Genomic DNA, 23,458 nt, shown 5'->3' on the forward strand with positions numbered 1-23,458 from the left:
ATCATTGATGAAAATTGATAAGAATTAAATATATAAACTAAAAATGTCATTTTGTCAAATGGAGGGTGAACAACGAAAATACCTTTGTTAATACTCGTAAAAATAAAATTAGTATTTGCTCATTTACAATTATAACGTTTTTACTGTTTTACGTTTCATTGACAATTTTCAAGGAATTAAATAGGAGTGGCGTGGTTTTGAAGGTTTAATTATTCTAATTTTAAATTATCAACTATTAGAAGAGTAATAGAAATTAAAATAGTTAAAGTAAGTCAAAGAGCTTGTGGTCTAGTGGTATTCGATTTACACTTCCAAATGGAAGGAAGTACTCCGTAGATTTGAGTCTCTGTGAACTAGGTTGAGAAAGTAGTTAGAATTAGTAGTATTTAAAAAAAAAAAGTTAAAGTAATAATAACAAGATTGAAATAATAGAGATTAGAGTCTCGACATGCCTATGAATGATTGATCAATAAAGACATTAATATTTTTTTGGAAACGATAAAGACATTAATATTAAAGTACTTAATTATTATACATTTTGTATATAGAACATTTATTAATTAATTATATATTTTTAGTACATATTAATTATATTAGTATTTGTTATGCACAATGTGTAGAAATAGGTACACAATATTACAACTTTATATTAAAATCTTAAATTTGTTTAGATTTCATATATTTATATTATTATAAATAATAATAATGTCAAGCATTTTTATAAATTTGATATTTATATTTTAGGAAATAACTAACATATAACTCCAATATAAAATGTGCATATTATTATTATTGTTGTTGTTGTTGTTGTTGAAGAAGATAGAAAATATATGGTGAATGCATGTGCATTGTGACAATAGTGAAGAAGATAACATAAATTATAACAGTACGGTAGGGGTATGTTTGTCCAAAATATTGTATAGTACAACTTTTATAGCATAATGTATACAAAAAAAAATTGTAACGAAAAAACAAACATAAATAAAGAGTATAACCTTCATTCACACTTATTAATTTTTTATTTATTAGATAGATAATTATTTTGGTATGTATTAATTATATACAAATTTAAAAATATATTTATATGAAGGTTGACTTTGGGAGCCCTATTCTCAATGAATTTTAAAAGAGTAATTCAATCCATCCCTCTAAAAATCTTCTTTCCTTATTTTCGCTTTATTTAATGACAAAAACTTGTGTGAGACCATGGTCAGTGAGACAGGTCGAGTTGTAGATAATTAGGTTTGTAAGTATCACAATTTCAATTATATAAATATTACAATATTTATCATTAGTAACTATCAATTTACCCTAAATAATATCTCAATTTCACATATAAGTATTACAATATTTATCATAAGTAACGATTTATTTTTAATTCAAATTGGTATTAAATTTTCTACAATAAGTATTAAATTTTTTTTTCAAAAATAACATTTAACGTATAAGTATTACAATATTTACATTAGAATTACACTTTATAATAAGTATCACAATTTCAGTTATAAGTATTATAATATTTATCATTAGTAACAATCATTTCATCCTAAATAGTATCACAATTTCACATATAAACATTGCAATATCTATGATAAGTAACAATTTATTTATTTCAAATTGGCATCAAATTTTCTAGAATAAGTATTATGATTTCTATCATAGACTCGACCCGTTTCATGGATCTTTCTCACACAAGTGCGACTCCTATTTAATTAGATACTTTAATCTTTCATTACTAGTTGGCAGGATCAAGTTAATTTATGGACACTCAATGATTAGAAAAACCCGAATCCACTTTGACCTAACCTAAATCGGAAGTGGGCCTCATTGAAAATTATACCATAAAATGGTTGATTTAAATGCAATTATAGGCACTTTTTTCTAATAATAACTCACAATATAATGAATGAAAATACATTTTCAAGATTGAAAACGACACAATAATGTTCAACAGACGGTCCATGCATAGGACAAGTAGGTGTTACCCTTTGAACCTTCCATTATAAAGATATATTTACTTTACTAGTTGTCTGGTAGAATGCGATGTCTTTGAACCTTACTGTCATTTCTACAAATGATGATATATCTTTCATACGAACATCCAAATCTTTGGTAAGTATCATGGGTGTACCCGTTTTGGCTATAGAACGTCTTTCCTAGTTTTACAAGAGTTTCTAATTAAAGAATTAAGCATGTACAATTCGACTTTGAAGTGACCCTACTTCTCTCACATAGTTTATTATATTCTTTTCTCAAGTATCACCCATATTCTTTTCATATCACCTGATATTTAGAATCATTAAAGTATGCATACATGCTAACCTCACGTGGGAGTCATGCATGGATAAGAATTCAAGACCTAGTGATTACACTTCAATTCGTTCTATAATTTAGTTGTTCGTTTTAAACATATATAGCTAGCTAGGTGTCAACTAATTAAGTTAGGTATCCACTATAGCACTTTAGGCTTTAATTTAGTTGTTCGTTCTATATTATTCTTTTAACTTCACATAGTCTTAATTAGTATTATGTCTACGACACAAATGTCTAGACTTATTATACATACTAGTTTTACACGCGCATTGCGTGAATGTGTTAATGCCCAGTGTTTATATTTAAATAAATATTTAAAAGTATATCAATGCAAGATTATATAGGAGAAATTTATACATACGTAATTGAATGTCAAATTTGTTTATTTAAATATGTAACTCAAAGTATATGAATCCAATTAAGATAATATAGGAAATTCATTATAATTGACGTCACTAAAATAAATGTTTGCAACTTTGTAAAATCGATAGTCTAAATACTTGGTCTAAAAATGATAGTCTAAATAAATACTACTAGTACTTTTGGTTTGAATTTTTTAAGTATTCTTAATTCTCTTTTGAGTAACATTGTCATTGTTTTCATCTTTACTATTTGTCATCTTCTTTTTTGTTGGTAGTGTGTTATTTGCAATTGGGTTACTATTTGGTAGCATAGATGACAACGTCATGCAATGAGATTATGATGTAGGAAGCTATGTACTTTAATTTCCTAGCCTTTAGGTATTCTACTCGGAGTTCATTTGGTTCAACCATTATTGTTGAATGACTTATTGTGGATAAAGAAATCACTAGTCTACTATACTAATAAGAGCCAAAGAGAGTTAGGGCCTAAAATGGGTAGAAAAAATGGCGGTCAAATTATTTAATCAAATGGATGGTTCAGATGAATTATTTAATCAAATAGATGGTTAAGATAATTCAGATTAATATTATTAATAGAGATTACCTAATTTAACCTTACTTTTATGATTATCCCTTAAGTTTTTCGTTAAATATTCTCTTCTCCGTTAATATTCCGTTAACTTTTAACTTACCCATTAATTTCTATAAGAAAGGTCTTAGGTTCGAACCTCATCTCAATCAAATTTGACATAATTAAGTTTCTCACTCTATTTTACTCTTATTAAATTAAATAAATTAGTAGCTACAACAAAAAATGATTTTAATTTTGAATTATGTGTCTACAATACCTTTATTTGAAAAAATTATTCATTATCAAAAAATTAAATTAAATAAGAGAAATAATTTCATTAGTTATATTGTCTTTATTTTCTCTCATGCAAAGATTCTTTACATTCAAATTTATCAATTGATATTCATTACATTGTCCATTATCTTATTTTTACAATATCTTGTAATTAAATATCAAAGTTATAGTACAAAATAATGTTATATATTTATTTACCAAGTATTTTATTAATACTATAAAAAAAAATTTAAAATAATTTGAAGCTAATTATATTAACTACTTGGGGATTGGTTGAGAAAGAGAGTACTCAAATAATAAACCAACAAATTGAAGCGGATTCACTCTATTTTACTCATATTGAATTAAATAAATTAGTAGTTACACCAAAAAATGATACATATGTATTTCTTTAATACCATGAAAAAAATAAAAAAGAATAGTTTGAAACCAATCATATTAACTACTTGGGGGATTTGTTAACAATGAAAGTACTCAAATAACAAATTACCCAGCAAATTGAAGCGAGAAACTACCTTTTAATATCTTTGGAATACATAATATTTTAAATTTTCAAATTTTTATTAACTAATTTAATCTTTTTTCTTAAACTATGGATTTCTTTATCCACAATAACTCATTCAACAATAATGGTTGAACCAAATGAACCCTAAGCAGAACACCTAAAGGAAAGTCCATAGCTCCTATATCATAATCTCATTGCATGACGTTGTCATCTATGCTACCAACAATATCCGAATTGCAAATAACACACTACCAACAAAAAGGAAGAGAACAAATAGTAAAGATGAATACAATGACAATGTTACTCAAAAGAGAATTAAGAACACTTAGAAAAAAAACACTTAGAAAAATTCAAATTAAAAGTAGTATTTATTTAGACTATCATTTTTAAACCAAATATTTAGACTATCGATTTTACAAGGTTGCAAACATTTATTTTAGTAATAATTATAATGAATTTTCTACATTATCTTGGATTCATATACTTTGAATTAGATATTTAAATAAAAAAATTCGACATTCAATTACCCATGTATAAACTTCTCCTATATAATCTTGCATTGATATACTTTCAAATATTTATTTAAATATAAACATTGAGCATTAACCCATTCGCGCAATGCGCGTATAAAACTAGTTTAAGAAATAAGATTAGATAAATTAGTAAAAAATTGAACATTTTAAATATGATGTAGTCCAAAGATATTATAAGGTAGTTTCCCGCTTCAATTTGTTGGGTAATGGGTTATTTGAGTATTCTCATTATCAACAAATCCCCCAAGTAGTTAATATGATTGGTTTCAAACTATTCTTTTTTATTTTTTTTCATGGTATTAATAAATACTTGGTAAATAAATATATAACATTATTTTGTATTATAACTTTGATATTTAATTACAAGATAGTGTAAAAAGAACAGGACAATGTAATGAATATCAATTGATGAATTTGAATGTAAAGAATCTTTGCATTAGATCGAGAAAATAAAGACAATATAACTAATAAAATTATATTTCTTATATAATTTATTGATAATGAATACTTTTTTTTTTAATAAAGGCATTGTAGACACATAATTCTAATTAAATAAATACATATGTATCATTTTTTGTTGTAACTACTAATTTATTTAATTCAATAAGAGTAGATACCGCTTCAATTTGTTGGGTTATTTGAGTACTCTCTTTCTCAACCAATTCCCAATTAGTTAATATAATTAGCTTCAAATTATTTTTAAAATTTTTTTTCATAGTATTAATAAAATACTTGGTAAATAAATATCTAACATTATTTTATATTATAACTTTGATATTTAATTACAAGATATTGTAAAAAAAAAAAAGATAATGGACAATGTAATGAATATCAATTAATGAATTTAAATGTAAAGAATCTTTGCATTTAATAAAGACAATATAACTAATGAAATTATTTCTCTTATTTAATTTAATTTTTTGATAATGAATAACTTTTTCAAATAAAAGTATTGTAGACGACGCATAATTCTAAATTAAAGAAATACATATGTATCATTTTTTTTGTAGCTACTAATTTATTTAATTTAATAAGAGTAAAATAAAGTGAGAACTTAATTATGCCAAATTTGATTGGGATGAGGAAGTTAAAAGTTAATGGAATATTAACGGAGAAGAGAATATTTAACGAAAAACTTAACGGGTAATCATATAATTAAGGATAAATTAGAAAATCTCAAGGAAAAATATAAATCTAAACAATATGAACCATCCATTTGAGTTAATAATTTTACCAGTCATTTTTTCTATACACATTATAGGCCTATCTTTTTTTTTACTCTTATTAGTATAATAGATTTTTTTTGGCTCTTATTAGTATAGTAAATACTTTGTAGCTTTCTTATTGCAATGTATACAAATTGGTGGTATAAGTGCTTTCCAACTTGGAATATCCTATAAATAATGGCTAGCCTGCTTATTTTTTTTAAAAAAAAATATTTTTATATTATGATATTTATATATTGATTTGTATAATATAATCTCTCTCTCTCTCTCTCTCACACACACCCCCCCCCACACACACACACACACATATATATATATATATATATATATATATATCATTTTCAAACATAATAATTACATACGTTATGTTTATAAAACATAATTAAATATATAATTATAAAACATAAAGTTATGTTTTATATATCATTATACGTTATGTTTTATATATCATTTTCAAACATAATAATTACATACGTTATGTTTTATAATTATTTTGGGCATGATATAATGGTGAGCAACTGGGCATATATTCATATTGGGATCTTTTTGTGTTCTAACAACAAAAAGTAACAATTCATCCAAAACTTCAAAGACTTTAATTTGCCATGTGATCAAAAGATTGTTTACAAAAAAAAAAACAAGCAGTCAAGCACTAACAGTACGATACAGTCGTACAGATTACAGATACATCATTTAAAAGCTCAGGCGCATCACTCCCTCAATACATATATATATACTTCCTATAAACAGCACATGCTACAGTTTCTGTATATATATATATGTGCGTATAATTAAATGGCCGGGTGCTCATTAAAAATAAGGCTACAATGTTCCTATGGCATATTGAGATATACTGTCCTTCCATTGAGTGGTTGCACTGGCCTCGCATTTTGCTCGTAACCCTAAACAAAAATATAAAACATCAAATGTACCATTTTATGCATGTGTCGCAGTTTCGATCTAGCTAGCTAGATAGATAATTCAGTGCTTACATCATCAACAGCTTCCTTTAATAAGTTTATCTGTTCCTGTGATACTGTCTTTGTCTGCAAAATCCAACAGTTTATCACTATATGAGTGAGAGAAGGAGAGACATGCATATTTAAATTTCCAGAGATTTGACAAATCTGCATCTACTTCTTGAGAGTGTGTATTGAGTAAACATGAGGGTGTGTATTGAGTAAATCCAGCCTTGTCATCCTAGCCGGCCAAAGGACCAGCCCAAGTTACCCATAATTAGGTAAATCAATCTAGGTTACCCATAATTAGGTAAATCAATCTAGGTTGCCAATAGCTAGGTAAAACAGCTTACCTAGATTGCCCATAGCTAAAAACCAGCCTAGGTTGTCTATAGCTAGGTAAACTAGCCTAGCTAGATTGTCCATAGCTAAAAACCAGCCTAGCTAGATTGTCTATAGTTAGGTAAACTAGCCTAGCTAGATTGCCCCTAGCTAAGAACGAAAACCAGTCCATACTGCCCCTAGCTAAGAACGAAAACCAATCCATACTGCCCCTAGCTAAGAACGAAAACCAGTCCATACTGCCCATAGCTAACCAAACCAGCCTAACTAGATTGCCCATAGCTAGGAAAATCAAACTAGGTTGTCTATAGCTAAGTAAACCAGCCTAGATAGATTGCCCATATCAAGGAAAGCCCATAGCAAGGTAAACCAACACAGGTTGCTCTCAAACCAAGAAAGTTGAAATTCGAACTCGTGACCTTATGGTTACAAGTTTGTATCCTTTGCCATCTTGATTGGGTGTTGGGGAGGTTAAGGTTAGGATACAGACCTTTTTGATTACTGTCCAGATGACACCCTGTGAGCATGGTGGGGTTGTGAGGGAACCAATGAATCTGTAATATTTCTTGCTCCCATATCTGATCTTTCTTGGATTAAGGACCCCTAAATCTTTGCCATTGTGATCAACGTGCTTGATGCTGTCCAGCAACTGGAGTGGAACCAAGAAATTAATTAATTAATTAATTAATACATATAAGATGAATTCAATTCTATTGAATTGTAGGTACTTAATTACTTGTCCAAGGAAATGATCAGGCTCTCCAATTTCGTATAAGATGGAGACAGCAGCAATTTCATCTTTTGCACTCATATGAACCAGATGCATCTCCATATCAAACTTTTTGCCGTTCACGGTGTTCTCAGAGGGAGTATGCCAGTGGCATTGTACCAAGAAGTACTCGGTACCGTTAATGATAATCTTTCCGGCATCACCTGTCCACTTGATCTGCATGCATGCATGCAACAATTTATATAATTGACCCGGGATATATGTAGATCAACTAAGTCCACATAAATTATAAATTATAGGTGTAAAAGAGGTGAAAGGGGTGGATTGTAATGATATAGGGTGTGTTAATATAAGAATACTAGCCAAGACAATATGATGGTCATTTAAACCAAGAAAAGCTCAACAAACTTCCTAAAATGATGGTGGGTCGTGAGACTAGGTCAAAGCCCACAGAGTGGATTGTGGGCACAAATCAAATGTCACATGGTGGGCCACAAGAACGGGTCAAAACCCACTTGATTAGACATGTCAAAACGAACGGGCCCAACACGTCTAGTTAGGTGCATTTGTGACGGACTCGACTAGAGAAATTCCAGCCCGGCCCGTATAACTCGGGTGAGAACACGGGTTATACATGGCTTGTGGGTTACATGATGGGCCGTGAGAACGAGCCAAAGCCCACCATTCCAAATCCAAAGGTGGGCTTTGTGACGAGAATGACTAGCCGTTCGGAGCTGACCTTAGGTCGCCAAACTTGGGCCTTGGGTAGCCTATCCCGATCCGAATCATCTACCTTGGTCCATCCAAGTCATCTTCTTAGGCCCAGATCCTGAGTTATTGGACCCGAGTCTCCATTCTTGAGTAGTTTTTAATATCTCTGTCATATCTAAATCCAACAAAATGAAAACTAAGTACTTGAAACTAATTAATTACCTGAAGAGCATGGCCTTGGTTGACGATAATAGCAGGAGACGATTCGTAACGTCGAATCAACTGCCCAAATTTAGAGGTAATTTTAACAGTTGAATCATCAATATTAATGGGAGACTGCATGTTACCAGCATTGCAGATTGTATAATTTGTATGAAGTTTCCCCCATTTCTCTGGGCCATTCTCAGCTCCTTTAATGTAAGTAAATTTGGTTTCCTCACTCTCATTGGCTATGGAGATGGTTTGTGATGAGAGGAAAACAATTGTGATGATGAGGAGGATGAGAGGATGGCCCATTATTTGAGCCCTTCAAAACTTGACTTCAATCCTGTTTTGAAGGATGGGGGAAAATTAATTATTATACTATTTTTTACCTCTCTCTTTTGTCATATATATATATATATAGGAAATAAAATGCTAATATTTCGGGATGCAATAAGGATTATTTGTGTGGTTTTGGTGCTACATAGGGATTTATGTGGTCTCTGTTGTATTCTATATATATTTATTGTATTGATCTATATTTTAATAATGAGTCTTTATTGGTTGAAATATTTTAGAGTTTATTTAAAATTTTAATTTTAATAAATTATTATTTTCTCTCTAAATTCTTTTTAACTTAAATTTACTTCACTTTTTTTAATTAAAAATAATGTATAAGAAATACATAATTAAAAAATTCTAAAGGAGATTTCATTTTAACAAACATCTATATTTATTCTTTTTTTAAAAACTTTTTAATAACAGGTTATTTTTTATGTAATTGTACATAGCCTAATTAAAAGAATTGAAAAAAAAAAGAATATCTACAAGAAATTATTTTTGTATTGCTTCAATTCTATGCTATATAACTCTCATACATAATAGATGTTGGGTGTGTTACAACAAAGATGAGATGAGGGTATCAACCATTTTTTTTTTTTGTTTTTTGGAATTTACATGTTCATTTTTTTTTTAAAAAATATAACCATAGGAAGATGGAGGTGAATCCAGAATGCTCGATTTGTGGCCGGCCTATATATATATATGTGTATATATATAATGAAGAAGTCATGCATACCCTATGCACCTGTTCATTTGCGCAACATGTTTGGACGGCATCCCAACTTCCTATTCCAAACATGAGTGGTTTGGATTTTATGAAATGGACGGTGGATTTTCTTAGCAACGCTAATCTTCATGGGATAATATGGCAGGCTAGGAATCACTACTAACTGCAGGGCATTATGGGAGTAATTGAAAGCTCAATGGAATATATAATTGGGTGGCTGGGTAGCTAGCTTCCTGCTTCCCGGAACCCTTTTCGTGCCTTGAATCTGATTGTTTAAATTTTTATTCTAAACTTTCGAGTAAGTCATTAGACCGTTCCTATATTGCTGCGATCGCACACGCATGCATGCAAACTTTTTGTTAGTTCTATTTGTAGTTGTGAGGACTGTTTCATTCGTAGAGGTATAAACCAAGCTGCTCGTTTGCTAGCCAAAGCCGATGGGGCGTGGTCGTCCTACTCTAAGTGGCTTGATGTACTTCTTTATTGTTTGAACAGTTTGATATCTTAATAAATTCGCCGTTTTGGTTGCTTTCAAAATTAAAAAAAAAAAAAAAGAATTTGAAAAACTATACGAAACATCTACAAGGAGTTACTGTATTGCATCAGTTCTATGCCCTATAACTCTCATAATAGAGGTTGGGTGTGCTACAACAGGGAAGAGATGAGGGTATGGACCACTTTTATTTATTTATTTATTTACATGTTCAATTTTTAAATATAGTCATAGGCCAATTAGAAATATTGAGAAAAATATTAATATATGTGTCATTTAAAAGATCTTATTCAAAACTTTTGAATGATTTATATTTCTTATATGTTAATTTTATTTGTACAAAAAGAAAAGGAAAAAGCTAAATTAAAGTTTAAAAAGAAAACTACAGTGAAACATATTAATTTATTACAATTAAAATTCTAATAAATAATTTCTAAAACATTTCAGCCAATCAAGACTTCTTAGTGGCACGAAGTGACTCCCCCATAGGGGAGGTCAAGGATTCGAGTCTCAATAGGGGTGATATTGACTCTATGTGCTTCAGAATACTACATATGTAACAGAGTCAGTAGTACTCCAAAAAAAAATTGCTAACAATTAAATACTCCATTAGACATCATATCTCATTAAATACCAATTTTACTATGTTTAGAATTTCACATCGTGCCTATTCGACATTGTAAAATTCTGGTATATATATATACCTAGCTACAGAACTTAGGGTGTGTTTGGTAGCTCGGAAAATGATTTCCTGGAAATCATCTTTCGGGCTTTTGGTGTTTGGCAATATCCAGAAAATGTGGTCGACGAAAAACATTTTTCGTTGACCAAGAAAAATACACTCATTTTTCCGGAAAACAATTTTCGGAAGTCATTTTCCAGAAATGAAAAATGACCATCGTGCGAGGGATGGTCGTCCCTCTTTGCGTTCCGCATACTTGTTTTTGCCAAAAACCAGTCCGTCGGAGCTCTGGCTCTGGTTTCTGGCAGGAAACCAGAGCAGGCGTGTTATATATATATATATATATATATATATATATATATATATATATATATATATATATAATTTTATATGTTTTTATATTTTAAATATAATAATAAAACTATATAATAATGTAAATTTACTCATTTTCCGAAAAAATGAACCAACACACAAAGATAGTTTTGCAGGATGCAACCAAACATAACAAATGAAACTGTTTTTATGGAAAATAACTCATTTTCTAAAAAACATTTTACAAAAATCATTTTCCTACTTTACAAACACAGTCTTAATGGAAATTTTAGTAATTGAGTGTGTGTATATTACTACGAGTATGGAAATTTTAGTAATTGAGTGTGTGTATATTACTACGAGTATGGAAATTTTAGTAATTGAGTGTGTGTATATTACTACGAGTATTTGAATTAATTTCTTTTTTAAACAACAAAATTTTGGACATCAAATAAAGTGAATATGGAAATTTTAGTAATTGAGTGTGTGTATATTACTACGAGTATGGAAATTTTAGTAATTGAGTGTGTGTATATTACTACGAGTATGGAAATTTTAGTAATTGAGTGTGTGTATATTACTACGAGTATTTGAATTAATTTCTTTTTTAAACAACAAAATTTTGGACATCAAATAAAGTGAATATGGAAATTTTAGTAATTGAGTGTGTGTATATTACTACGAGTATGGAAATTTTAGTAATTGAGTGTGTGTATATTACTACGAGTATGGAAATTTTAGTAATTGAGTGTGTGTATATTACTACGAGTATTTGAATTAATTTCTTTTTTAAACAACAAAATTTTGGACATCAAATAAAGTGAATTTAATTGCAAATTTTGATGATGCTGACAACTTATATAAGCAAATCAGTATCCCAAAATTATGTGTAATGTTTTTTTTTTGAGTACTACTGACTCTGTTATAATGTAATATCTGTGCATAGTAACTTTTGAGGCTCGAACCCACTCCCAGCATTCATGTGGGAGTGTTAATCGGGACACCGGATGCTACTTGACCACAAAGTCTTTGGCAATTATGTCTAATGTTTATTTCTAATAAAATTTGTAAGGATTAAGTCATCCAACCGAGAAAGCAAGCAGTAGACTTTGCCCAAACGAATAAAAAGCTCGACAAAAAAACATAATGCCATGTTTGGTTGAAGTTCAACTCTTTCTTCATTACTTAATTTTTTTAATTAGTAATTTTAATTATTTTTAAATTTATCTTCTTTTTGTGTTTGATAGTACTTGATGTATTTTCTAAATATATAAATTTTATATATTAATACTGAACTTAATATTAAGAAAAATTAAATTAAAAAATTCAATCAAGTCTTTTAATGGAACTAGACAAATGAACTGGGATAGGGAGTATATACTCGTGTTGATCTAGATTTTTAATTTGATTTACAAAAACTTTAGCTCGCCGGTACCTGAAAGCTTGCTTTTGGTGAAACTCACCTTATTACATTAGTCGATAAAGAACTACAATGAGGTAAACTAACTTAAGTTACCCATCATAACTAAGTGGCTCAAAAACAAGAGGGCTATTAAACAGCTTCCTCAGTCGCTACCAAGCGAACTTCCTTACCAACTCGCCTTCGATTGCCTTGTGTTGATCTAGAAATTGTATGCTTTTCTAGAGCTTGGTTTGGGCTTTATTAGATGAGCTTATGAGCATATTTGTATTTATTATTTTTGGTCATATTTTGTAAATAAAAAGGGACTTTAATTTATTATATTGCACACATACATGATGGGATAAATGTGCAGTAGGCTTTAATTTCCATAACGGCTTTGATCACTCAGCCTTTACGAATTCAAAAGGATATAGCGATTCGTCCCTGTAGTTGATTCCCAGCTGATGTCCATCGCCGACTGTGCCAATACGAAAGTAACCAATCCTGCAGTAAAGGCAAAGGCTTGGCCACCAGTTGAAAAGGTACCCTCTTCCATTAATATTCTTCTCAATCCTAAACCAGTTCCCAATATCATCCTCCTTGCCTATAACCCCACCGGTCACTATTGTCGCCTCACTCGCCTCATGATTAAGCTTCCAAACATTCTCCTTAGCGCAGGGATCCGATGGGTCCGGCGATTTTTCGAAGGCCACGTTCAGTGGGTACTGCCGTATGATGGCGTCTCCGTTGGCGGCGGCGCGTGAAGCCTCGGCGGCGCGTGAGGCCTCGGCCTCGCGGTTTAGAGGGTAGAAAGTTATAGGACGACCCACGGCGGCTAATGTGACGTTTATTACTACGTGGGTGGGGCAGGCGGAGGGGTTTCCCGTAGTGTTGAGATTAGCCACGCTTATGCCGCCTTCCACGTCGGTGAGGGCTGGGATGGCGTAGTATTTGGCTCCGGCGACCACTGGGTTGCCGGCCGTGTCTAAGATGACGTCGGAGGGGAGGCGGATGAGTGGAGGAAGGCCGGAGTCAGAGATGGCCAGCGGAAGGATATAAATGGAGATAACCAAAAGGAATATTATTGGTGGCTTCATTTTGAGACCAATAGATAAATGTGTGTTTGATTTGGTGGTTAGGAAGGGTAAAAAACAGTGGATTATATAGACTCAGATCAGATGAGTCATGAGATGACACACTGCACTATCAGGTAGGAACATAAATGTGATGCCAAACAAACAAAGAAAAAAAGTGTGTCATGTAAAGATTCCCACCGGATCACGTACCGGTATTTAAATATGATAGACACGTGTCAATGGTAACAAATTTTAAAAGAAAAAATTGTTATAAATTTTGAAAGGATATTATGGCCAAATAACGTTAAGTTTTAATTTAAATTTAGATGTCAAAGGTTCAATGTTCAATTCCTAATGTTGTTAAGGATGGCCAAAGACCTTGTAGTCTAGCGGCATTCGGTGTCCCGGTTAACACTCCCACATGGATGACTTCATTAGGTTGAAAAAATAGCTATAAACAGATACTACATTGTAACAGAGTCAGTAGTACTCAAAAAAAATGTTGTTAAGGATGTGAAAACTGGAAAGTAACAAATTGTGATGTTGTTCATTAGGCATTTTATTAGCAGAGTGACATTCATGATATGAACATTAAAATTTCACTATAATTTTGGCCTAAATCCTATAAAAAGGCAATTATAAGACATTTTTTATGGTCTTTTATCATAAAACATAATTTTGAAAGTTATTTAGTCCTCTAACTTTACCTAAAATAAGTGCAAATTAGGTTAGACTGCTGTTGCATGCCTTCATTTTGAGACCAGAGATAAATGTGCATTTGATTTGGTGTCTATGGAGTTGCAAGCACACACAAATGGACATAAATGTGGTGAAAAAAAAGGTGCGATATTTAAAGATTTCCACTGGAAAGTAGATAAGGTTATGAGATCTAAATTTTTTATTAAAATTTAGCAACAAAACTTTTATTATTATTATTATTATTATTATTATTATTGGATTACTTTGTTATGACCAACCTCACTTTACATTTAAAAAATGGTGAAGTATTTTAGTGAAAAATTTTTGTCATTTGATTTTTTTTTTTTAAATGTATGAGAAAGTTCGCAATCACTACCTAAATGTGCACTTTAGGTGAGGCATGTCTTGTGACCGCAAACAATAAGTCAATCAGCTCAAACTAAAAAGGCCGCCAATAGACAACTTGATCACACAGGAAATCAAACTTGAAATATTGTGATTATCAAGTCAACTATTCAACCAATTTATATGGGATCCTAATCCATTTAAAAATGATAAGATATGTATGTGGTGATGAAAATGATACAAATGATCGCAAAAAGAGAAATTTGTGATAGATGTAAGAAAGGGCAATAGAGTAAAATGTTAGAATAGTCTCATTAGCATCTTCGTCATCATGTTCATGATTGATTCACTAAAATGAAAGTTAAAAAAAATAATGGTAAAATGTGCGCTTTAACTATAAGTCAAAGTGTAATTAAATCATTCAACTAAAAAAGTTTCAATTAGACATTTTAACTCCTGATTTTTATGCAATTAGGTTAATTAGGTCGTAACCGGTAAAAAAAATTTAATTAAGAAATAAAATAAAATTCAAATAAATTAAATAATTAAAAAAAAATCGCAGACCGGCCCGCGGAGCCCGTCAACCCGCATGGGGCAGGCTAGTGCTGCTTGAATCCTAGCCCGCGGACCGCGTCTTATTTCTTTGAATATATATATATATATATATATTCACAGTACCGTGAATTAAAAAAAAAAAAAGTCCGCGGGCTAGTCCACGGGGCCTACCAACCCACGTCGGTCGGGATAGGGTTGCATGGACCCTAGTCCGCGGGTCTGGGACGGGTCGGTCCACTTTGACAGTACTAAGCGGACCAATGTTGTAAAAATTAAAATCCCATTATTTTGATAATTTTTGCATGTTCAATTCATCCCTTGGAAAATGATTTCCCAAAAAAAGGGAAGTCCAAAGCACACTTATTTTCCTTTGACTAATGCATCATTTTTCATTGACCTCATTTTCTTCCCTCTTGCCAAACACTAAAAACTCAGAAAACATTTTTCAGAAGTCATTTTCGGGTTTTCAAACACACCCTAATGGAAATTTTAGCGATTGAGTGTGTGTGTATATATATTACTATGAGTATTTGAATTAATTTGTTTTTTAAACAATAAAATTTTGAACATCATAAAAGTAGAGAAATTGTTATGAATAAAGTGTATTTAATTGTAAATAATTTTGATGATTCTGACAATTTATATAATTTATGTGTAATGTTTATTTCTAAGAGCATCCCCATCTATGGAAATTGTGGAGTTTATGTCAGGAAATTATCTTTAGCTTGCTTCAATGAATTGATGTGGAGGCAAAAATGAGAGGAGTTAATTCTCCTGCAACATATGGTTTAATGTAAAAAAAAATAGCCGCCGAAATCGTGTGTTGGGCGCAACATTGCGCCCCAGCGGGCGCGTGGACGCGTGAGAGTGGCCGCCAGCCGGCGGACCCTCTGACTTCAAATAAGCTTTTTATTTTTATTTTTTTTAAATTTTTTTTTGTTTTTTTTGTTAGATTTTATTTGTTTTTCCTTTTTCCTTTTTTCTTCTTCCCAATGACACTTACAAAAACCCCTTAAAATCGTGAAAAAACTCCACTGATAAGGATGCTCTAATAAAATTTGTAAGGATTAAGTCATCCAACCGAGAAAGCAAGCAGTAGACTTTGCCCAAACGAATGAAAAGCTCGACAAAAAACGTATACCATGTTTGGTTGAAGCTCAACTCTTTCTTCGTTACTTAATTTTTTAATTAGTACAATAATTTTTAATTATTTTTAAATTTAATTTTTTTTTTTTTTAATGTTTGATGGCAATTGTGAGACCTTTTGCTCTGTCAAATAGAAAACCAAATAGTACCGCTAGTCCCAGCGAGAGTGAGTACTTGCATGCAAATACCATCCTTTCATTCCTCACTACTGCCATACTCCACTTATTGCTGCAGGCTTGCTTTGATCCGGGCTCGGCCTGCTTTTCCATAAGTCCTTCGCTAGTATCCACCATTGTAGCTGATCCGCCCATTTATGAACGTAACATTTTTACGCAGGAAAAGAAGAACGAATTGAAGCGGGCAGATCTTCGTGTGTAAGGAAATAAGAAGCATAGGGCAAGGACATATCTATTACCCCGGCCCGGCCCGGCCCGGCCCCCTTCTCTATTCTCTGGGGCTGTCCTTTTGTGGCACTTTGCAGGATATTGAGGAGCTCTTCATCAATGGTTTTAGAGTGAAAAGAAGGGTAAGTTGACAAGCTAACGCAATTTCCATTCCTCTCATAGATGTTTCGTCTATCTCTTCCATTCCTTCCAGTTGTTTCCTTCCGAGACGGTTTCCTTTCGGTTAGCTAGCTATAGATTACGAAGCTTATCTAAAGTTACAATGAATTATGAAGGATCAAAAGTGCTCTTTCTACATCACCAAAATCTACTTGCTACAAATATTATTCCTAACAATTTCACCCTTTTTTATAATGTCAAAACAACACAGAGAAAAATTGAATCAATAAAGAGGTTTTATTACACTCTCACACCAAACAAAAGATAATTTCATTTATAACATATTTGGATACATGAGAGTTCTGAAATTTACAAGATACAACATAAAAAAATCAAACAAAAATCTTTAATCCGCTTTAATTTGGTCTCTCTTATCTTCTCAAACAGCAATAATCCTCACTGAACTGTTTACCATTATAGTAGCACTCACTGAACTATATTTATCCAACAACCCTAACTTAGTGTGCTATCTTCTTAAGCATGTTTCCTTACCTTCTAATCTTTATGCTTAATAGAGACTTCTTTCTTATCACTCCAGATGCCCACTACTTTTTCCCGTGAGTGTCAGCATCTTCAATCCTTTTACCTCCTGAGCCTCTTATATGGTCTTCTTTCATGTTCATCCTTGGCTCTTTGGCTCTTCTTTCTATCCTCCTCTTGCATCTTCTTGGTTTCTTCTACCTTGAGCAATTCAGCCAATTGGGCAAGCTCTCATTTTTACTTACTAAACCATTCCTGAGTCTTCATATATCAATCTTCAAGTTACTTCTTTGTAGTCATGTCCCGATTCTGGAATCGGCCGAACCGGAACCAGAGCTTCTGGAATCGGCAGCTTCGGTTCAGACGGCTGGTTCAATCTGGACTTTAACTATTTTTTTAGTAAATTCAATTTTGTACTCCCTCCGTTCCATTGTATGTGTTTGGTTAGTTTAACTAGGCTTTTTTTAATTTAAATTTTCATAATATTAAATTTAGTATTAATATACAAAATTTATATATTTAGAATCTACACTAAAAGTTTAAACATAAAAAATCAAATTTAAAAATAAGAATAATAAAGAAAATAAACAAAGAAGAAAGAGTTGGTTTGGAACAGATAAAATGAAATAGATGAGGAAGTATTTTTTAAAATCGTGCAAATTCAACCATTAATTTTTTCAAAATGAATTAAAAAAAAATTGGTTATATGAAATATTTAAACTTCAATGTTGAACTAAAAAAATAAAAATAATTGTTATAGTTAATTTAAAGTTTAAACTTTAATCAAATACTAGTTAAACTTTAACCAAATAATTTTTAAATTATTTTTATTTAAACATTAATTAAATAATAGTTATTATTTGTTTTTTTTTTTGGTTGCATATTATCTGATATCAGAACCGGAACTGGCCTTACTATTTCACTTCCAGTTCAGTTCAAATCGAACCATGAGCATGACTACTTTTTTGTTACTTCTCAAAGTTCTTCCGGTGCACTCTCATAAGCTCATCAAATGCTTCAAAAGCTTTGGACTTATCTTTGCCAAAGCACCCATAGAAGGCACAATCGTTATACCCTGCACCACGGTGCACATAGCAATGTGCACCACATACGTAAAACGATGTCGTTTTGGTGTTAATAGATGCGGACGCGAATGACTCCAGTGAACTCATTATCTATACTACACATAATCATTATCTAGAATATACAGAACGTTTGCCTATAATACACAGAATGTTTGCCCAGAATACACAGAATATTGATACACAATACACATAACTCATCCTCCTAACATTCGAATACACAAACACATCACAACATGTGTTAATAACATGAATACACAAAATATTGACACAAAATATACAGAACTCATCCTCCTAAACATTCGAATGCACAAACACATCACAACATGTGTTACTAACATGAATACACATAACGGTTGCCTATAATACACAGAACGGTTGTCTAGAATACACAGAATGATTGCCTGGAATACACAGAATATTAACATAAATACAGAGACCGGCCAAAACGGGAAACGTGATTTCTAAAAAAAGGACAATTAGTTTACAATGCTCAAAACGACATCGTTTAGGTACGTGGTGCACGGTATAATTTCTAGGCATGATTGAACTCTTCTAATCCAACTCTAGCTTAGTAGAGGATTTTTTTTATTATTATTTCTTTTGCTGCGTGCTCTGCCTCACAGCCTGTCCTACTCCTAGGGTTGAAATACCACGAGCTTTGGCAATTTCTCCAACTAAATTGTGAATTTCTTCTTCCATTGTGCCCTTCTTTATTTGAGTGTTCTCGCGACTCCATAAGCACCAAACCAAACCAAATACATATCTATCTCTACGTGGTCCAGTGGGAATCTTTAAATGCCCACACGTTTTATTTTTCTTTTACACATGCATCACATTTATGTTCCTACCTTAGTATTTTGCCTGCTAGTGGGTCATCTCATCTTATCCGAGTCTATATAATTGAGTGGTTTTACCCCTCCCTAAGCACCAAACAAATACACATCTATATCTCAGGTCTCAAAATGAAGACACAAATATTCCTTTTGGTTCTCTCCATTTCTATCCTTCCACTGGCCATCTCTCACTCTAGCCTTCCTCCACTCATCCGCCTCCCAACCAAGCCCGACTTAAACGATTTTTTTACGAATATCTTAGACACCGCCGGCAACCCAGTGGTCGCCGGAGCCAAATACTACGCCATCCCAGCCCTCATCGGCGTGGAAGGCGGCATAAGCGTAACTAACCTCAACACTACAACAAACCCCTCCGCCTGCCCCACCGACGTAGTAATAAACGTCACATTAGCGGGCAACCAACCCCCCGCCGTGGGTCTTCCTTTAACTTTCTACCCTCTAAAGGACGAGGCCTACACCGCCGACGTCATCTTATCGCAGTACCCACTGAACGTGGCCTTTGACTCGCCGGACCCATCGGATCCCTGCGCTAAGGAGAATGTTTGGAAGGTTAATCATCATGATGAGGCGACAATAGTGACCGGTGGCGTTATAGGCAAGGAGGATGATCTTGACAACTGGTTTAGGATTCAGAACAATAATTTTAATGGAAAAGGGTACCTTTTCAACTGGTGGCCAAGCCTTTGCCTTGGCTGCAGGATTGGTTACTTTAATATTGGCACAGTCAGCGATGGTTATCAGCTGGGAATCAACTTCAACGACGAATCGCTATATCCTTTTGAATTCGTAAAGGCTGAGTGATCAAAGCCGTACGTTGTTGAACCATCAAAAATCTTGCATTGCATGCAATATGTATTAATACTTAACGTTTAAATAATGGCTTTGTTACCCCGTTATGGAAAGCCTACTGCACATGTATCCCATCATTTCTGCAATATAATAAATTAAGTCCCTTTTCATTTACAAAATATTATCAAAAATAATAAATACAAATACGCTCGTACGGGTAGTTCAGTTGATTCTTGGATAATAAATTGTGGGTAAAGATATAGGACCAAGCCATGCTTCACCTAAAGTGTACATTTAGGTGGCGATTGCGAACTCTCATAACAAAAAATAAATCAAATGACAAAAACTTTTTACTAAAATACTTCACCATTTTTTTAAATGTAAAGTGAGATTGGTGAAAAAAAAATTAATCCAATAAAAAAAAGTTTTGTTGTTGTCCGCATGAGCAGCTCAATTTGTCACATGGGTGAAGTTTGGCCTTTATAAGCAAAGGTCTAGTCTCTATGTCCAGCTGAGTTACCTTGGGGTCAAAGTGAGGGGGCTCTCTATGCGCAGAGTTATCCCGGGGCATGGGGCCTTTGGGGTTGGTGATTCAACCTTTTCGAAGAAACAAAATTTTGTTGCTAAATTTTAATTAAAAAAATTAGATCTCAAAACCATATCTACTTTCCTGTGGAAATCTTTAAATTTCGCACCTTTTTTTCACCACATTTATGTCCCTATCATACTATTTTGGATAATGGTAATATCAGTATTTATTTGAGTGTGCTTGCAACTCCATAGGCACCAAATCAAATGCACATTTATCTCTGGTCTCAAAATTGAAGACATCATTCTAACCTAGCTAATTTGCGCTTAGAGCATCCTTATCAATGGAGTTTTTTCGCGGTAATTGAGGAGTTTTTGTAAGTGTGATTAGGAAAGAGAAAATGAGGAGAGATGAAAAAAAAAACAAAACAAAACAAAATTGAAAAAAAAATTAAAAAAATCAGACTTGGTCAGGCGCGCCTGACGCGCCAAGCGGGCGCGTGCACTGCACGCGCCGCTTAGGCGCTGCTGTGTGCGGTTCACGCGCACAACTGTGACACTTGAAAGTTTGGCTGTCCATTGTTACTGTACTATGCTCCCCATCTTAGCAGAGGATCCCTTTCCACTCTCTCACCTCCCCTCTCTCATATGATGTGGCAAAATATCTGACAATATCTTTCCAAATAATCACTGATAATGGTGCTCTTATTTTAGGTGGATAAAAGTCAGAGGACTAATTCTCAAAAAAAAAAAAAAGTCAGAGGACTAAATAACTTTCAAAATTATGTGTTAATGTATGATGAAAAGATCATAAAAAAATGTCTTATTACTGCCTAGTTATAGGATTTTAGGCTAAAATCATGGTGGAAGTCACGCCCACGATTCTTATTGTTCATATCATGAATGTCACTCTGCTAGTCATATGCCAAATGAACAGCATTCAAATTGGATTTCACTTCAAACCCAACTTTTCTCTATGTCATGACACTACAAATTTGTTATTTCCACTTCCTATTGAATATCGAACCTTTGACATCATAATTTAAAGTTAAAAATTGATATTATTACAATAATACCCTTTTAAAATTATCACAAATTTTTCTTTTACTAGTAAAATTTATTACCATTGACACTTGTCTATAGTCTAAAGTCTTTAAATATGCGTGGTCCAGTCGAATAATCTTTAAATGCCACACGGTTTTTTTTTGGCATCACATTTATGTTCCTATCTTACTATTTTGCCTGCTAGTGGGTCATCTCATATCATCTGAGTCTATATAATTGAGTGGTTTTGCCCCTCTCTAAGCACCAAACCAAACACACATTTATCTATCTCTGTTGGTCTCAAAATGAAGGAACCCGACCCTGTTTACTAAGTAGAAAATTTCTCTAATTATTGAATAATAAAACATGTTTACATAACAATATAGTTTTTCATTTTGAAAATTGAAAACAATTTTCCAGCTAAAAATCGGAAAACTCTTAAAAACTGTTTTCTAAATGAAAAACAAAATCATCTATCATCTATTTGATTATATGTCACTATAACCACATTAATTACTATGATTACATTCATTATCTTCTTTTACATACTTATCACCATCTTCTATCTTTTATATTTACTTTACTTAATTAAACATAACTTATTTGCTTATTACACTTTAAAGTTAAACACTGTTCACATTATCAAAATTAAAAATTAAATTCTATACGATATTTTAAATTTTGATTGAACTCAATAGATTATTGGTTTGGATATTTTTAGTTATGTTATATCATAATACAAATTCGATCTGTATCGGATATTGAAATTTCAAATATATTAGAATTCAAAGTAAAAATTATATATTTATATACATGTCATTCAAATTAATATATCCAAAAATATTTTAAATATTAGACTAAAAAAATATTAATATTATCTAAACTATGTGAACTTAATAGGTTATTGGTTCAGATATATTTTGTAGTTATCACTACAAAAAAACGCGAAAATAGCGATGGACGATTTCCGTCTCTAAACAGGAAAAATCCGTCGCTAATCGTCCGTCACTAAAATGAGCGTCGCTAGATTTCAGCGACACAATTTTTTTTCGTCGCTAAAGTTTAGCGACGGAAATATCTGTCGCTACATGAAAATCATCCGTCGCTATATTTCTCCTAACGACGATTTGGACGCCGTAATTTGCGAGGGAATAACCGTCGCTACACCCACAATATTTCCGTCGCTAGACTCCTACCACGATGATTTGTTGACGAACTTTGCAAGGGAATAGCTACGAATTTTTCCGTCGCTAGACTTAACGATGGAATGGTCTGTCGCTACAGGTAGGGACGGAAATTGTCGTCGCTAATTTGTTTTTATTATTTGAATTTGATGTCATTTAAATACAGTTTAGTGACAGAATTATCCGTCGTTAAATTTAACTACAGATTTTTTCGTCGCTATTTCGTTACTATTCTTTATTTTATTTGATACTTAGCTACAAGTTTATTACAATATTTATCCGTCGCTAAACTTTAATATTTTTTCTCTAAAAAATCTACCCGCTAATTAATTTCACATACCTGCATTAAACCTATAATGTAATAAATTTATCCGCTAATTAATATCGCATACATACATGCAATAA

The 23,458-nt window shown here is 32.3% G+C and overlaps 3 protein-coding genes across 3 annotated transcripts; 1 reads left to right on the plus strand and 2 right to left on the minus strand.

The window, feature by feature from the left end:
• Positions 1-6,377: 6,377 nt before the first annotated feature.
• On the minus strand, positions 6,378-9,115 carry LOC116021586 (alpha carbonic anhydrase 4-like). Its single transcript, XM_031262019.1, has 5 exons — positions 8,769-9,115; positions 7,842-8,051; positions 7,596-7,754; positions 6,797-6,850; positions 6,378-6,706 (listed from the first exon to the last, which is right to left on the minus strand). The coding sequence occupies exons 1-5, from the start codon at positions 9,060-9,062 to the stop codon at positions 6,638-6,640; spliced, it is 786 nt and encodes a 261-aa protein (XP_031117879.1). The 5' UTR covers positions 9,063-9,115; the 3' UTR covers positions 6,378-6,637.
• Positions 9,116-13,106: 3,991 nt separating this feature from the next.
• On the minus strand, positions 13,107-13,802 carry LOC116023503 (kunitz trypsin inhibitor 3-like). The gene has a single exon (XM_031264507.1). It carries the CDS (start codon positions 13,800-13,802, stop codon positions 13,107-13,109), a length of 696 nt encoding a protein of 231 aa, XP_031120367.1.
• A 5,784-nt stretch (positions 13,803-19,586) lies between these two features.
• On the plus strand, positions 19,587-20,476 carry LOC116023004 (cysteine protease inhibitor 6-like). Its single transcript, XM_031263936.1, has one exon. The coding sequence runs from the start codon at positions 19,617-19,619 to the stop codon at positions 20,307-20,309; it is 693 nt and encodes a 230-aa protein (XP_031119796.1). The 5' UTR covers positions 19,587-19,616; the 3' UTR covers positions 20,310-20,476.
• Positions 20,477-23,458: the final 2,982 nt, after the last annotated feature.

The sequence above is a fragment of the Ipomoea triloba genome, chromosome 6 (assembly GCF_003576645.1).
Source record: "Ipomoea triloba cultivar NCNSP0323 chromosome 6, ASM357664v1".
NCBI classification, from domain to species: Eukaryota; Viridiplantae; Streptophyta; class Magnoliopsida; order Solanales; family Convolvulaceae; genus Ipomoea; species Ipomoea triloba.